Source organism: Plectropomus leopardus, chromosome 9 (assembly GCF_026936395.1).
Source record: "Plectropomus leopardus strain MGB_pleo_1.0 chromosome 9, ASM2693639v1, whole genome shotgun sequence".
Classification (NCBI taxonomy): Eukaryota; Metazoa; Chordata; class Actinopteri; order Perciformes; family Serranidae; genus Plectropomus; species Plectropomus leopardus.
Genome location: NC_142184.1, coordinates 5,630,189 through 5,647,640, shown reverse-complemented (window position 1 = coordinate 5,647,640; position 17,452 = coordinate 5,630,189). Strand labels below are relative to the sequence as shown.

General features: G+C 40.0%; 1 protein-coding gene across 2 annotated transcripts; it reads left to right on the top strand.

The window, feature by feature from the left end:
• Nucleotides 1–1,240: 1,240 nt before the first annotated feature.
• On the top strand, nucleotides 1,241–11,239 carry znf217 (zinc finger protein 217). Of its 2 annotated transcripts, none has more exons than XM_088081778.1 (6): nucleotides 1,241–1,395; nucleotides 4,536–5,872; nucleotides 6,060–6,167; nucleotides 7,326–8,696; nucleotides 9,617–9,741; nucleotides 9,862–11,239. In XM_088081778.1, the coding sequence occupies exons 2-5, from the start codon at nucleotides 4,585–4,587 to the stop codon at nucleotides 9,727–9,729; spliced, it is 2,880 nt and encodes a 959-aa protein (XP_087937904.1). In that variant the 5' UTR covers nucleotides 1,241–1,395; nucleotides 4,536–4,584; the 3' UTR covers nucleotides 9,730–9,741; nucleotides 9,862–11,239. The 2 variants fall into 2 exon arrangements, with proteins under 2 accessions (XP_087937904.1, XP_042347986.2); XM_042492052.2 differs by having other exon boundaries at nucleotides 1,259–1,524.
• Nucleotides 11,240–17,452: the final 6,213 nt, after the last annotated feature.

Genomic DNA, 17,452 nt, shown 5'->3' with positions numbered 1-17,452 from the left:
TCAGAGGAGGGTGGTAGCTTTTTTTTTTAACCCTCCCTGGCGTTTTTTTTTTAAAAAGTATTTTTATTATTTATTTATTTGTACAGTAAAAATAAAACATCAACACCATAGAAGCAGATTGTGCAGGTGAGATGCAGAAAACCCTTAGAGGCTCGTAAGAGAATCTCACCTCAAAATAAATCACAAAAGCAAATAAAGCTGCCTACAGTAAAATAATAATGATAAAGCAAATAAGATCAAACAGGCATAGGATCACTTAAGTACAATAAGAATGCTTACACAATATAGAAGAGAACATAAAATAAATGGGAAAAAATAAATAACACATACGTAAATATAAAAATACTGGTGGAAAATGCATGACCTTCCCTAGCCATTAATTAGTTGTTAGATTAAAAAAAGACCCTTTGATGTCTGAAAGTAAAGCGTAAAGTAAAAAAGTAAGTGTTTGTCGCACGTGATGTGTCCAAAACAATTTCTGTACTTACAGTTTCTGGCTATGATAAATGCAGTGATTTTGGTGATTTGTTTTGAAATCACCATTTTAAAATCCATTTTCTTAACATAGTTCAAAATAGAATGTGTCACAAAATAAATCACCAAAATTTAAGCGATTTTAAAAGTTTGGAGGGCATGTTTTCTTTATATTTTATATACTTTGCGCTTGTACTTGTTTCTACTTTCTGTAACTAGTTACTCTATAACTTCTGTGCTTGGCATCAGAGTAACTGTAATGCAATGAACCACACTTCCACCCTCCTGCAATAAGGTGGAGTTAAATGGTGTTAAATATTTTTTTAAGCACTGGGGGGGACTTAGGTCTTTTATTTTGGCTTAGGGGAGGGGCATGTAACTCTAGGTGGTTGCATTATCTATTTTATCATATGCATGTGTTCTTTTTCTAACTTTACATACTAGTTTTACACATTGTATTGTAACATAAGGCACAAAGTTTTACATTTTTGCACATTTTACACACTCTGCACATATTTGAAAACATATAAAGATAAGAAGATAGTGAATGAGAGATTTTTTTTTAAAAAAAGTAAATGAATAAAAGTAAAAGCAAATCTGTAAAACAGAGTTTTAAGAAGTGATTTAAAAGATGATTCTGATACTGTAAAATGATTCAGCACGCCTCCACCTTCATTTACGCCACCCCCATGCTCTCATTCATAACGAACAGTCCCTTATGTGCACTTATCTTGCTTCTCGAGACCACGTGACTGCCCTATGGGTTTTTTGGGGTTGCCGTGCACGCGCTCCATCTTCCCGTTGAGAGAATCGTTGGAGAGAGCGAGAGCGGAGCGCGCGCGTCAGAGGGCTCAACAGCTGCACAGTGAGGAGGACTCGCCAAGTAGAACAAATATGATACAAATGCAGACAATTCAATAGGTGAGCTGTCCGCAAACAAGTGTTTTTCCCTTTCTGCGTGTGTGAAAATGAAGAAGCAACTCATGAAAGACTGCCTCGCTCACCGCTCGCAGTATCAGTGTCATTATTAATCCGGAAACTCTCAGTTTGGTAGGTATTGTTTGGTGAGTTTCTACAGTTTGGTCGAAGTCGAGACAACAGAAAAGTGTAAAGTTAGCTAACGTTTGGTGCCCGTTTGGAGGTTGACGTTAACGTGTCGTGCTAAGTTTCGAAACGGGCGTCAAAAGAAAACAAAAAAAGCAACAACGTAAAGTACACGGTTAATGTTGATTTGTTGTCATGAATTATCGCTCTCGTAACGTGTTTTTGGTTGAGTTAATGTTAGCTAACTTCTTTTGATTTGAAGCAATCAGTGATTGATATCGATCTGTATCGCCCCAAACCGAATTCCTCGTGCTCCGCTTATTATGCAGTCATAGAAATGTAATAGCAGCTCCGCTTATTAACCGGACTTTGTTGAACTTTTCTCAAACTTTGAGCATCTCCCCCTCCTCCTCCTCACGAGCAAACTGCCGTTAAAGGTCTTAACGAGGGCTGCTTGAATAACAAGGTGGCTAACGTTAACGCCGCCTCACACAAAGCATGGTGTGCTTTAAAACAGGTCACACTGAGTCATAATCCACTGCTGCATGTGCTCACCTGGCTTTAGACAAAAATGCATCCGGGCAAAGTTATTATAGCAAATCTATGCAATAGATAGTAAAACTGGACAATTTAGGAGTTAGATTATTATGGGGGAATAGGGATGATTCACTGAGGAGTGATTATCTACTTATAGGCAACTATAATCAGGGTGTCTACCTTAAAAAGCCAATGCTTAAATATTACACCTTTCAAAGTAATTAAATAGTCCTAAACTTCAATTAGTGAGGTATCAGTTGACACCAACGTTTAATCAAACTTCATTTATCCACCTATAAATGAATTTTTGTCTTAACGTGTCAAGCTCTTAATCTAACGTAATTTATCCACCTATTGATTTATTTGAGTCAAAATGAGTCGAGCTCCTCTGCGCAAAAAGTCCACATTTTTAATATGATTGAAATAACATTTTTATTTATTTATTTATTTTAATTTTATTAAGAGGAAATATTTAGAGCCACACAAACCATGACAAATAGAGTTAAAGGTCATCCTAAAACAAGTGAGGAAGAAAAAAGTGTCCAGGCAAAAGAATTATAGGAAATAAATGCAAAAGACAGTAAAACTGGAAGTTAGAAGTTAGATTATTATGGGAGAATAGGGGTGATTCACTGGGTAATGATTACCTACTTATAGGCAACTACAATCAGGGTGTCTACAGGTCCTTAAAAAGTCATAAATTGTTTAAATATTAGGCTTTTAAATTCATGAAATAGTCTTAAACATGAAGTTATGAAGTCTTAATTGTCACAAGCATTCATTCAAACTTAAAAGTATCCACGTTTTCAGTTATTTTTGTCAAAATGAGTCAAGCTCCTCTGCCTGAAACTCATAAACCCTGACAAATGGAGAACTAGATAGTAGATATATATTCAATAGCAAATTATTTGAAAACAAAGGAGGAAGAATAAAATGTGTCCAGGGAAAGTAATTACAGCAAATGTATGCAATAGACAGTAAAAGTGGGCACCTTTGTTGAAGTAATATTATTATAAAAGTAAAGGGGTCATTCAGTTATATAGTCAGCTATACTCAGGATGTGTTAAATATGAAGTTGTGAGGTCTTAACTGCCACAAACATTTAATCTAACTTCATTTATCCACTTATGAAGTTATTTTTGTCAAATTGAGTCAAGCTCTTGTTTTAACTTAGTTTATCAGACTATTTTATTTTTAGTCAAAATGAGTTGAGTCTGCGCTAAAGTCCACATTTTTACATTTTTTTAAATAATGTTTTTAATTTTCTTTATTAAGAAGAAATTATTCACATTAAAAAACAAATAAATAAATGTATACTGTGGCTCTGCAGCGGGCTGCGATATGTTTTACTGTTGTCACGTCTTCTCTTTGTTTTATGAGCCTTAAGCTTTTGAACTTGCTCATCCAGTCACTCCACCCATGTGCCAAACAAACTAACAGTCTGATCTGAATTCCTTTACATTTCACTCACTCTGTATATAAGCATCTGATTATACATACGGAAAGAGCTACTGTGACAAAACTGCAAGAAAGTAGTGACCCTGGTCAAAAACAAAAGTAAAACAAAACGTTACATGCCTGAGAAATGCCATGTAAATGTGCAGTGTGTGAGTCAGCGAGGCAGCTAAGGTCAGCTGGGGTAGAATAGCATAAAAAAACAAGTTTTGATCTGAGGTGACTGACTGGTGTTAAATGTTTACTGCCAGATAAAACAAAGCCTATACAACATTGCTCAAGAGTTAATTTTGGGTGTGATCAAGAAACAAGATAGTTGTTTAAAGTTGTTTGTGTCCTGAAAATGCTAAATATTACTGTAATGGTTTCATTCGGTTGTATTTTAATACACATAAAATCTGACATTGCTTACATGTCTCTCGCAATAACATCACATGGATCAGGACAGGGGAAAAAGAAAAATAAATTTTCCTCATCCAAGCAGATAACAAAAACTTATAAATGTTTTTTTCATGGCAAAGCAATTGCATACTTTCAGTGTTTTCCATGTGTTCCACAAATATTTCAAATATTTCTCTGCATTTTAAGTAGATTATATAACTTTTTAACTTGAACAAAAAATTATGTTCTATGTTACCTAACCCAAAGTAATTGATGCTGAGTCATATTTTTTTCTCCAACTTTGTCTCTTTGAGAGTTAATCTTAAAGTAGATACATAGATGTAGATACAAAAACACACACACACACACACACACACACACACACACACTAATAGTTAAGTAAAATTATGCTTGTGAGCAAGAAAAACATTGCCTTTATGTTTTATCAATGCCCTGTACAGAGAGGAAATGAGTTGTCTGTGCAGTTGATTGCTAAAAAGATACATTTCCTGTTTCACTATAAGGGAAGGCCATTCTCTCTGCGTGGGGTGTTTTTAACTGATTTCATCTCAAGTTAGGTAGCAGCTACCTGATCCTGTTTTGATATTCAGCAGAGCCTAAAAACATTTTCCCTTTGTTTCCAGGTTCCCATTAATCTGGACGGCGTGTATAGCGCTCCGCCTTCAGAGGACAATGCCGACTCACTCATTGTCGCCGTTTGCAGAGAGCCCAAATGGACTTGCCCAAGATATTCTCATTAGCAACAATGCAAGCGTCCCAGGGCCGGGCTCGAGCATGACACCACACACCACGTACTCAGAGAAGGCTGTGTTGCAACCTGGAGGAAGTGTGTCTTGTATGTTCTGCGATCAGACTTTTACTCATCAGGATGAGCTAGGACCCCACGTGTTAACGCAGCACCCCACCACTTTCTATGAGCCGGCTGTGCTCAGAGTTGAGGCCGAATTCAGGATCCCAGGAGACAGACCGCGGCCCAAAACGAGCGGCCTCCCTATAGAGAAAGAGGAGGTTCACAGCTGTATTGTGTGCAGTCAGGTGTCACAAGATGCCAGTGAGCTGGAGACCCACATGAGAAAGCACAAGGACTACTTTACGTACTGCTGCAACGTGTGCGGACGCCGGTTTAGGGAGCCGTGGTTCCTCAAGAACCACATGAGGATGCACGTAAAACCAGGACCAAAGAGCAAAGCCCAGCAAGACCTGGAGACCCCGGCAACAATCAATGGCATCGTCCAAGACCCTGCTTTAGAGCCCGTGGTCACAGTTTACAAAATGTGCATGGTTTGTGGGTTTTTCTTTCCCGATCATGACAGTTTGGCTGAACATAGCAAAGTGCATAATCGAGAGGTGGAGGCTGACAAAGAGAAGGAGAAAGTGGATGAATCTCCTGACAAACAGGACACATTTCTTCAGAGTCTAAACCTTATACCTCGCTCTTCAGGAAATAGTTTGCAACACGAGAGATCGTCAAAATGGATTCCCCAGCTGGATCCCTTCAACACATATCAGGCCTGGCAGCTCGCTACAAAAGGTAAGATAGCAGCTGGTCCAAATAATATCAAAGATCTTGGCCAGGAAGCCAGCACAGACAATGAAGAATGCGGCTCTGATAAGGAGGAGATGAATATTATTTGGTCTGAAGGACAATCGGACAAAGCTACAAAAGAGGTCCTCGGGAGAGAGCTTAAGCAGCAGACTGAGGAAAACGCAGCACCGCAGCGGAGGTCTCTAATGCAAAAAAATAAGAGCATAGAAAGGCCAACCACGTGTGAGGACTGTCAGAGAACCTTCAGGACTTACCACCAGTTAGTCCTCCACTCCAGGGTCCACAAGCGGGAGAGAGCTGGTGAGGAGAGTCCAACTTCCTCTGTTGATGGGAAGTTGTCAAGAGTGGCCTCACTGGAGAATGCAGAGGAAGGCTGCGAGGAGGGCTTCGAGGAGGCAGAAAACCTGGGTCCAGGTAAATTTAGCTCTGATTATACACGTCTCACTCATACTGTCTTAATTGTGATTCAGGAATTGTTTTATACATGAACTCTGTTACCAAGTGCTCCCTCTGCTGATGGGAGGAATGATAACCAATGCCTCTGGATTCTTATTTTGTCCTTTTTATGTATTCATTTATGTTTGTGTGCCTGCTTTCAAAGGTGAAGATGGTTTTGATCGATCAAAAGTCAGATCAAAAGAATGCAGCTACTGCGGCAAATCATTCAGATCAAGCTATTACCTCACAGTTCATCTGAGGACTCACACAGGTATATTCAACCCTTTAAAAGACTGCATACGTTAACGAGATAGTTTGGATGTTTTGAAGTCAGAAACGTATCCATAGTAGATGTGTCGGCATGCCCCCAGTTTGGAGAAGCAGGCTGGAGTACTGACTCAGATATTATGCAATGTCCTGCTGTGGACGTGGGGCAGCAACAAAACACATCTTATTCACCGAAGAAGAAATTAAGATCAGTGTTACTGTATGTATTTTTAGAATATTTTTATGGCTTTACCATTCTGTCACTCCATTAAGAAAAATAATAATTCAGCATCTCTAAATACTGGAGCTGCTAGTTTACTGCTGCCTCGATCACATATTTTTTTCCGTTATTTTGTGACTTTGGCACGTAAAATGGTGAGTTTAAATTCATAAAAGTCACACAATAACCCAAACTAATCAAGGTGCCTAAAAAAAATGTCCCACCTAAAATAACATTTTCACAGCTTTACATTAGTCAGATGGGGATTCGGACAGGGAAACTGAAACTGTGATATTGCTTTCTTCAGGGACAGAAATCATTAAAACTATTATTAAAAGCAATAATATAACAAACCTGAACACAGAGGCTGCAGGTCTACTTTTGCCTTGATCAGTTAGGTTATTACATGTGTGACTGGCATTTAAAAGGGTTAATTTGGATTCACTTACGTCAGACAATAACACAAACAATCTGATCAAAGCAGCAGTAGAACAGCAGCTTCTGTGTTCAGCGAGCTAAAATTAACGTTTTTGTCAATGGAGTCTGGTGACTTTGACGAGAGCACAGATTGGGAACTGACGTTGTTAACAGCTTCCCTGTTAGAAAGCGCTGTCTGACATAAAAGTAAAGCAGTGAAAATACAGTCAATATAGTGTACACTGTTACAGGTTTTCAGTGTTTTAGGTGGCTAAAATAAGTTCTGCTGCTAACCCTCATTCACAGCAGCACAGCGCTCAGCTTCCATGGCGTAATTCCTGTCTGCTTACCCAAATTGGGGAAGTGCTGACTGACATGTGCTGTATATAATACACTGACTATGATTAAGTACCTCATACAACCCCACTTCAAAAGATCTGAACCGTCCCTTTAAGTCATCTGTATACAGGCCTAATTCTGCTTCTTATATTTGAAACTATGTTTGCACTCACCGCTTTGTTTCAGGTGAAAAGCCGTTCAAGTGTCCCTACTGCGACTACGCTGCAGCCCAGAAGACTTCACTGAAGTATCACCTGGATCGGCGTCACAAGGACAAACCCTTCATGGACATTTCCAGCAGACCTTTGGTGCCCTATCCGAATGACATAAAACATGGAAATGATGATGAAAATCCTGCTCCGAATAGATCCATACTCTGGGTTCCCGGAGCCAGATTGTGCACCAATGGAACGCCAGAGGACAGATTTGACAGCATAGGTGGCAAGCTTGGCAAGCCACTCGTCCAGATGAAGGCTGAGTACGAGAAATTAATTGCTAAGTCTGCGTACTCGCCGACTGATGATGTGATCGTAAAGTGCCCCGCACCTGTTAACCTGAAGATGGAAAGGGAGGAGATAAAAGACGAGAACTCCGAGGCACCATTAAATCTGTCCTTAAAAGTGTCCCTCTCCATCCCTGCCAGTGCAGAACACAGAAACGGATTAATTCCACTTGCGTGTTCGTTTTGTGCGTATAAAACCATGTACCCAGAGGTTCTCATCATGCACAAAAAGCTCTCTCATAAAGACAAGTCAGACGTTACAAAAAAGAGCGGATACGGCAGTTTGAAACAGAAACGTCACACAGGCTGCCCCCCTGCGCTCGAAGGGAAAGATGTCACCCCGCTTCCGATGATTGACCGCTGCCACCCTCGTCGAACCAAGTCCCCACCCCCTCAGCTTGCAAAACCACAAGAAAAGACACCTGTTAACCCTCCTCATGGACCTAAACGCTCTCCTGTCCATGCACCTGCACATGATGCCCCGGAGACGCAGCGTTACACACACAACAGCGACACACATCCCAGTCAGGAGTCCTCCAGCTACACAGAGCTCATGAGGAAATCTAACACGAGCAACAAGTACGCCACGGAGCGACCGGGCCCCCCAGACAGGGTGGGAATCGGCGAGAGGAGTTACCCAGCGAGAAGTGGCGTCATCTGGCACTCAGATGCTGCCAGGCTGTGTCTGTCGAGCCGATTTGGGAGCCTCCCTCAGATGGATTTTGGTGAACCTTCCAGCAAGAGGTTAAAGTATGCGGTGCCTCCAGGCAGGGAGGCTGACAGCGGTGAGAAGTCTGGCTTCAGAGGACCAGCAGGAAACGTCTCCAACAGGATGCTGATCTCAGGGAGAAGTGTGAAAACCACGTCAGGTCCGTCCACAGTTTCTGAGACACTGGGTCCTTTGAAGACGACGTCTGCAGCTATGGGAGGAGGCCTGAACTCTGACTGGAGCATGATGAACCTTCTGCGCTCCTACCCACCCAGTGACCTGGCGTCCCTCTATCACAGCGCACCACCCAACCCCAGTCATGGAGGACTGGCCAACCCAAGAGCAGGTATGCATTAGGTTAGCCGGGTCAGAAGAGGTACTAAGAGGAGTATTTTCTTTTTGTTCAAACTTGGCTTCTTCACAGGCGCATATTCTCGCAGTTTGTAGAGTTCAAGTATTTCACTGCTAGAAAGGACGGCCTCTTAATAAAGCAGTCTCTCCAGGATTTCACAGGCTGTGTTTGTAATCGTTGTGGCCTGAAGTGCCTGATTTCGCAGCAGCTTTTCTACAAATATTCTGATGCTATTTGTTAAATTTTTTTAAATTTTTATTTTTTTTTATCATAAGAGTTTGTATGTTTTTCAAGTTACAATTACATAGCATACACATCATGATTCAGAGTTTTCTTTGTCATATAAGTTAAAGTCAGTCAGAAAGATTCAAAAAGAGCGAGATCAATGAGGTGGAAACGGGCCGACCTGATTATAAAGACGGTGATCAACAGGAAGAAAAGGTCATATTACAGATGAGGCAGACACAGAAAAAAGGAGAGACTTCCGTGCACTTCACAGTGAGGAGAAGGAGAGCATGGGATCCCAAAAATTGGGGAAAAAATTGCCAAGCAGTGTAGAATTCACAGAGGATAGCGTGATTTATTTGGATTTTTGCAATCGCAACATTGTGAAATCCTGGAGGGACTGATAAAACAGTAAAACAGAGAAAAAGGATGATTTGACTCAAGAGGGAGAAAACCTACAACTACCAGAATGCACTGCGTGGCACCAGGCCGCTAAACTTTCACGGCACAAAAATATGTTTCTGCAAACATTTTAGGGGAGAAATAGACAGTGCAGTAACATAATCCTGATTACGTGAGACGGGGGGAGGTTTGTCACAGCTCGCTGACACATACTACCCTCACTGTTTTTAACAAAACTGGCCAAAAATCGTCAAAGTGTCTCTTTAATGAAAGATTTTATTTCCCAGGGGGCAGAACTGTGCTGTACCAACATTTACCCACTCTGCCCAACCTTCAGAGGAGAGACCCCCCGGGCCCTTTCCCTAATCAACGCTATGGAACCACTGACAAAAGTACCTAAAGTGGGTCCAAGGTAAAAAGATGAAAAAATATTCTCAAAATTGCGACCAAAATCTTTCAATCTTTACACGGTACTTAAAAGAAATGAATTCCGGTCATATTTAAAAATATAAAATTTTCTTTTTCTCTCTAGATTTGAACTGCTGCTCCTTTATTTTGGAGACCTTCCTGGAAAATTTGCTCAGTATTCAGATTTAAGAGAGATGGTTTGTGCTGGAAAAAGCGCCTAGGCTCCCCTAATTTAATATTATTTTCAATAGAGGAAAATTCAGTTCGGACATTTCAGGGCTGTACATTTATTTTCTGTTTTGAATACACATCATCTCTTTAAAGATGTTATTCCACTGGTGTGCACTGTGATATTTGTGTGAAAACTGTTGCCTAACTTCAAATTTGACCCACACTAATATTCAAATATCCGTACATGTCTATGACATAACAGTGAAATTTGTATGTGGAGTAACGTAAAATAATCTGTAAACTTTTAGTACATAAAATATATATATAGTGAAAACTTGTAATTTGTTGGAAAAATTGCTGCTCTGGTTATTTACTGTTTATGTCCAGGCAGTAAGTAAGCACTATTTTTCCCCCCTTTTTCCATGGCACTGAAGGGTGGGGATTTTGTGTTTGATAACTTGATGGCTCCGGCCCAGCGGTCTTCAAACGGGCCACAGTAACGTCCTGCGTACGTAAAGCTGTCTACCTCATGTTGTGCCCGCGACACTGTTCTTATTGTAAAGCTGCTGTAGCGATAATGTCAGCTGAGCCTTTGTTCCTATCGACTAGACAGATGTTTTGGGTTGTAGTAAAAATAGATGGACATGTGTTTGTCGGGCGTCAAGGTTGTTTGGAGGCACCACATAAAAACTCGTCTGCTGATTTCAGAACTACTGCCGAGGCCACATCGACCTCGGGCACACGATTAACTGGTTAGTCCTTTGATATTCTTGGTATTTACAAGCCCAGTTTTAAACACAGAACATATTTTGTGGTTATTTGTCCTTTCGAAACGGCCGTCATCTGCTTTAGTGGTGCCTCTAATTCATTAGCTGTAAAATGTACCAAATTTCATGAGTTCTGTTTGCGCATTAAACGGTCCTCTGCTGTATTATTTGGACTGCGCATTTAGTCACTTTTCAGGAGTTTGCTTTTACTACGCAGAGTCTTGAAAGTGTCATTTTGTTTCGAGTGGCGGCAGTCAGTCCCGGCTGCTCATCAAGTGGTCTTAGATGTTGTGTGACCGTGTAGTTTGGAAAAAAAAAAAATAAATACAGAAGCAGCTACCGGCTCGATTAATTACACTGTGAACAGAAAGTCTCAGGTTTATTCATTTATGAGCCGCTTAGTCTTTTGTGTGATTTAGTATTTTTGCCACTTTGAAAGGCTCGGGTTAAGTTATTCTTTTTTTTTTGTTTGGTATTCACATTACATGTGTACTTATGTAAAAATGAAAATATTGTTTGAGATTTGTATGACACATTTCAATAATAAAGTGAGGCGAAAAGCTGCGTGTTGTTGTTTGGTACTTCACTGAGGAACACAGATTTAGAGGCTGTTTGAGGGCCTTAGATGCATTCAATGAAACTAAGTAAAGTAAATTGTGACAGTAATCTTCACAGATAAACTTTGACATAATGCAACAAAAATAACCAAATATTAGATGGGAGAAGGTTGTTGTTTTGTTTTCACACAATGATTAACATTTGGAGTAACGCCTACAGTTCTGTTTCTGTTATATCCTTTGAAAGATCATTAAATGTTATTATAGGACAATGAAATGTCATGGAAAGTTTTGAACTTTTGTTCATGAAAATGTGTGGGAAACCTGAAATTGGCACTGTTTGATATGACGAACTTGTCTTAAATTTAGACATCTCCCAGGCATTTATCACACATACCTGCAGCTGAAATGTTTTGGGATTGTCAAACAGCAGATATTCTATATGTCGTGTCAAAGCTCCTCCAAATGTTCAGACTCTACACTGTGGTGCCTCTAAAGACAGCATCTATTCATAACAGTTATCAAAGAGAAAGACTGAAACCAAAAACGGAGATGGTGATTCAAAATAATACCCACCAGCCCTTTAAAGGACAGTTTGGATTTTTTGCAGTGGTGTTGTATGAGGTACTTATAAATATTCAGTATTCTACAAACAATAGATGTCAGTCAGTACGCCTCCAGTTTGGAGAAGCAGGCGTGCTGCCATGGAGCCTAAACAAAATGTATTTTATCCACCTAAAAAATAGCCTTAAAGTGTACACTACATTTAGCTGTTGGTGGTGGGAAACTGAAGCGGTTTCATCGCCCTCTTTAAAGCCGGACTCCATGGAGAAAACACTGATTTAACATCGCTGAACACAGGAGCTGCTGTCCACTGCTGCCTCAGTCAGACTATAAGTTTGTGTTATTTTGTGACTTTGCATTTCAAAAGTTGGCTCAGATACACCGATGTCACACAATAACACAAAGAAACTAACTCAGTGGTAGACCAGCAGCTCCAGTGTTCAGCGAGCTAAAATCAGTTTTTTTTAAATGGAGTCTGGTATCTTTGCTGAAATCATAGATGGTAAACTGAAGCTGTTAACGGCTTCTCTGTCAGAAAGAGCTGTCTGACAGAAAGGTGAAGCCATAAAAATATTCTCAATACAGCGTACACTCCAACTGTATATATTTTTTTATACTGCACTTTTTTTAGGAGGTTAAAATACATCTACCGTATGAAATACACCTCATACAACCCACTTCAAAGATCTGAACTAACACCTTGCTTTAATTTGTCCCATTTTAACTGCAAACTATTCTGGCTCTGCAGTTTGATTTGGATACATTTATTATTTATTTTTATTCATTTGTTTTTCACAAAAATAATCCACCTTTTCTAATTTTTCATTTAAGATTTCAGTGACCTCATCAGGGGACTGCAGTATGCAGCTGTTACAGTAACATTTTATAACTATTTTAGAAAAATACTCCTCTATTTTCAGTCTCTAATAAGAAACAATGCAGACTACGTGCCTCACACCTCTAGTACAACACGAATCATTTGCACAAAAAAGTAATGTTTTTACTTCTTTTTGGCATGCAAATGTGCCAAAAATGTGAATGCATGTCAGCTGAATTGAGGAATTATGTTGTCTTGTTTCCTTTTCTCCGTCAATGATTCAGATCGACCACTAGAGGGCAGTATTTACAAAGTGTAGATTAGATCCTTGTCAGTTTGTGGTTTCAAACCTTTCCTAGCAGACACTGCGTGTAGCTGAGTGCAGTTAGTTATGTCTATATATTGTGGCCAGTATGAAAATGAAGAATTACAGATCTATAATGCAAAATACTCCAGTGTTTATTAGCCTTGATGCTGAGTAAATTAACGTTGTCTTTGTATCAAAAGGCTCACCTCTTCACACAGGACAACAGAGACGAGGCTTGTTGTACTTTCTTTGATTTAAAATTTGCATACACTTGCATGGCCGCACCCTAATTGGTGATGTCACACAGGTGTTACCCATCAAATGTCAAATGCAACACACCTGGCGTGCGTTGTGATTCAGCGAGCATTTACTACATTAAAAATAAAGCGCTGTGAGTTTGATTCTACATCTACAAGACATGAGCACTGTATTGTTGAATTTCTGCATATCTATAAATGGAGAAGACTGACAAAAGCTATCACGGCTGAGTATTCTGTAAACAACAAACTGCAAGGGACAATCTTCAGCACATCGAACACTTTAAACTTTGATTCCCCACCCCCCCTCTTCCTCCTCCCTTTTTGAGTAGACCACATCTGTTTGCTGTCTGTTCCCCTGGGCCAGCACTGTGTAATCTATTGCATTAGCTCACATTAGTGCATATCGCCCATGGGCCTTGGTAATCACAAACGCAAAATGAGCATTTCACTTAGCATCACCCTCATATTCCCCCACACTATGGCAAACTTAGTGCAAAGGCATGGCAGGGAACGCGAGTCGACAACAGCTTATGACATGCATCCCGTTACTCTCGATCCCCGTGTCCAGAACGCTGCGAGGGATTTCATGTCAAAAGTCTCTTTAATAGGCAAAGATACACTTTGAATTTTCACTCTGTTTACTTCCTTCTCTGTGTGTTTTCTCTCTAATTTGGGGGCCTTGAAGAAACATTAAAATCTTCTGCCAAAAAATTTGGCCTGACCTTTACCTACGTCTTTATTCCTCGCAGATGAATGGCACTGCAGGCCTTCCTTTCATTGAGCTGCATCATAGCTGGGCTTGGAAGAAACCTAAAATCATTTTTGATTCAATGCAGTAATGTAGAAAAAATAGATCAAAACATTGAGAAACTCTCAAGCAATTTCTTTACAGCGGTGATACTAAACCGAAACCTATGGCCAACGATCAAAATACAATCCAAAAACAGTCCCCCCCCAAATCCTTGAAACATCCTAAAATCCAAGCAATGTACTTAAATCCTAAAAATATTCTAAAATCCTACAAATGTCCCACAGACATGCCAAAATCCTAGAAATGTCCTGAAATCCAAAAAATGTCCTTAAATCTTAGAAACATCTTAAAATCCTAGGAATGTCCTGAATTTCTAAAAATCATCCTAAAATCCTTAAAATGTCCTCAAATCCTAGAAATGTATGGGACTGCTGTTTTTGGCCCCGAGCTTCTGTCATTTTGCACAAATGGCCCTGCAGCAAAACAAGTTGAGTATCCTGCTCTACAAGTTACAGAAAACAGACTTTATTGATCTAATTAGACCTTTTTTTATTTGCCCACAACTTTAATTTTTACTCCCTAATGCCATGCATCGTTGCCAATTATGCGCAGATATCTGGACAAGGACAACTTGAGAAAAAAAAACATGTTTTCATGCAAATTCTCTTGGGATTTTTCTGCCTCCAAATGCTTTGGCATAAAACACCTGAGGTCTTCACTGCTCCTTATCAAGTTTCTCTCATCACATTAGGTTTTGTGTGATAAGGATTCACAGCGCAGCCATTTTAGTGCACAACTCAAAACACAAATGGCATTTTATGCTTGCATTGCCATCCATTCATCTGTTCAGCGTGTTTGGTTTCAGACGAGGTTGTGGATACACTCGTCTGTAACTGTGTTTAGCAATTCCACCCTCTTTCTCTCCAGTTGTACGACTATCAAATCTCCTCCCTCCCTCCTTGTAAAGTAAACTTCATGTTTTTCTCCTTCCCCTTAAGTGCTCTCTCCTCTTATTTTCAGTCCTTTCATCACTCATAATTGTTGCCTCCAGATTGTCAACTTGCATGAATTAGCAATTGGGCCAACAAAGCGGATACGGTCAATTGTTGAATATCCTGTCAGAATTTGAGGCAGAAAGTCTGCTCTGGCTGTGATTGCTCATCATCGTCACCCCATTCCTCTGAGGAAGAGGAGCAATGTAATGGTTCCCACAAAAACAGCCCCTGGCCCGAGGAAAGGGATTTGGGTGTCTGGAGACAACAGGGGCCATATGGAGCGGGCTGAGATAGCAAGGCACATGTACAGAATAATGGATGACGTGTCATGTTTCATGTTGCCGAGGAGCCATCAAGAGACTTGGTTTGGGGAAATCAAAAGGCTCACGTACAGCAAAAGCGACTGTTGGACCATTTAGCAGTTTTTGTTTATTTTTTTGTTGAGACAGTGCAGAACATATAGCCTTGAAGGATGTGTTGCTCTACTTTCAGTGTCTTTGGTCTGTTGAGGTTATTTGAGAGTAAACACTTTGATGATTCCCATTGGATATTAAATATGGGCTTACAGCATGATGTCATAGCAGACAACTTTAAGAGCATAATGACGTGTTTCTGAAAAGAAGATTTTCAAGCATAAAGGGACAATGAACTGAGGAGAAACTAAAAGACAAGATGTCAAATAGATAAAAAGATAACTTGTTTACTTCAAGATGAACATTAATGCCGCTCCACTAATTTAGTCCAGACAAAAATATCTCAGCAAGTATCGTACTGATTGCACTAAAATTTTACGCAGAGATTCTTGATTCCCAGAGGATAAATCTCTATGATTTTGGTGATCCCCTGACTTTTCCTCTGTTGCCACCAGCAGGTTGACATTTGTGGTTTTGACTTAAATGTTTCAACAACGATCGGATGGATTGACATGACATTTAGTGCACACATTGATCTTCCCCTCAGGAAGATGAAATTAAGATGTATTAAAAAGTTTCTGGTGCAGCATATAAACCCTCCACACCAGACTGTCCAACCACAACACACAAACCATACAACAAAACAATACCACAACATGAATGTCATGTTTGAGATGGCAATTATTCTACAAGTAATCACAAATTATCTTTAAAATTATAGAAAATCCAATGTGTCCAATTCTAGTTTATAATTACACACCTGCAAAAGTAATTTCTTTCTCATCAGCTTCAGCTGTACTTTTATTTTTAGAGCAAATGTTAGCATGCTAATATGCTAAACTGACGCCTCTTCCACACATAGTTCCTTGTAAATAACTGAAATAACTTTTTGGACAACGCTAGTGATTTTCACAATTCACACATGCAGTGAATTCAGACATATTTCTACTTTTTCACACATACGATGGCTGTGCTGCAATATAAGAGGAAAGAGAGAGTCCAGCAGAGGGCGATAATGCAACACTTTCGGATGTCAACGACCATAAAATTCAACAGAGGAAGGAGACAATGAGGCGAGGCCGGAGTTTGTGTAAGCCGGGTCCAAAGGCACAACTTCAGGGTTCATTAACGTGATGCCTTCATGCGTAGACTATCAAGCTCTTGTTTAAATGGTCTTAGTATTGAAATGCAGCCCATCTTCTTTGTAGCTTCCATGTTGTTCCCACTTTACCGCCTCAAAGCACATGAACACAACAAAGAACGACTTCCCAACTCGGAAACTCCGACCTCCGATCCCATGAATGCAGCATTGAGCTTGTAAACGTGATAAACATTTCTGCTAAACATTAGCATTTTAGCATTGGCACCGTAAAACTAGTGGCAACTTCCAGAGCTGAAAAATGAAGCAAACACACGTGCCAAAAACTGCAGTTCCTCAAATGGCCACTTGAGGCTGACTCCAAACAGCAAGTCAATATCAGGAGACCCCCATGTTAAAATGCCCGACTGTACAGCAGCAATAAACATGTTTACAGCCTCCTACAAAAACCAACTTTGGCCACTATAGCTAATTTCCCTTCAAGACAACTGTCTTAAACTTTTTTATAACTCACTCGTTTACATTTCAATAAGGCTAAAACGTAAGCATAATTAAGGGCAGGCTACAGCAGTTATGTGCATTATTTTACTGTGTATGATGTAAACATGTTAGCATGGCTGGGCCTTAGTTTGGCCTCACAGAGCTGTTAGCACGACCGTCGACTCTCAGTTCTGTTTCATTAGGCGAGTTTCAATTAACCCTCAAAACGTGCATATAAAATACATTTCATGGAAACACCTCAATTCTAAAATGAAACCCATTTATCCCAATAAATGTTTTACGCTCACATGAGGTAGTATTTTTGTTTTTAAAGGTCACATGATGTACAACACAGAGTCGCTACAAGAGGTGTTGTTGCATTGGGCAACTCTTCAAAAGTTGAGCAATCATCCAGATGTTTTGAATCCAAAATTCCTCCAAAATTGTTGACTATCTCCTCTCTGAAATCCCTCAAATTTGGCCACACATAAGGGACTTTATTTCCATTATCACTAGCATAACACACCTACGTCA

Excerpts from the sequence above, each read along its gene's own strand:
- znf217 (XM_088081778.1), top strand. The coding sequence starts at position 4,585 with ATGCCGACTCACTCATTGTCGCCGTTTGCAGAGAGCCCAAATGGACTT. Across the intron at positions 5,873-6,059 it reads GGCAGAAAACCTGGGTCCAG|GTGAAGATGGTTTTGATCGA; the intron begins GTAAATTTAGCT and ends CTGCTTTCAAAG. Across the intron at positions 6,168-7,325 it reads TCATCTGAGGACTCACACAG|GTGAAAAGCCGTTCAAGTGT; the intron begins GTATATTCAACC and ends GCTTTGTTTCAG.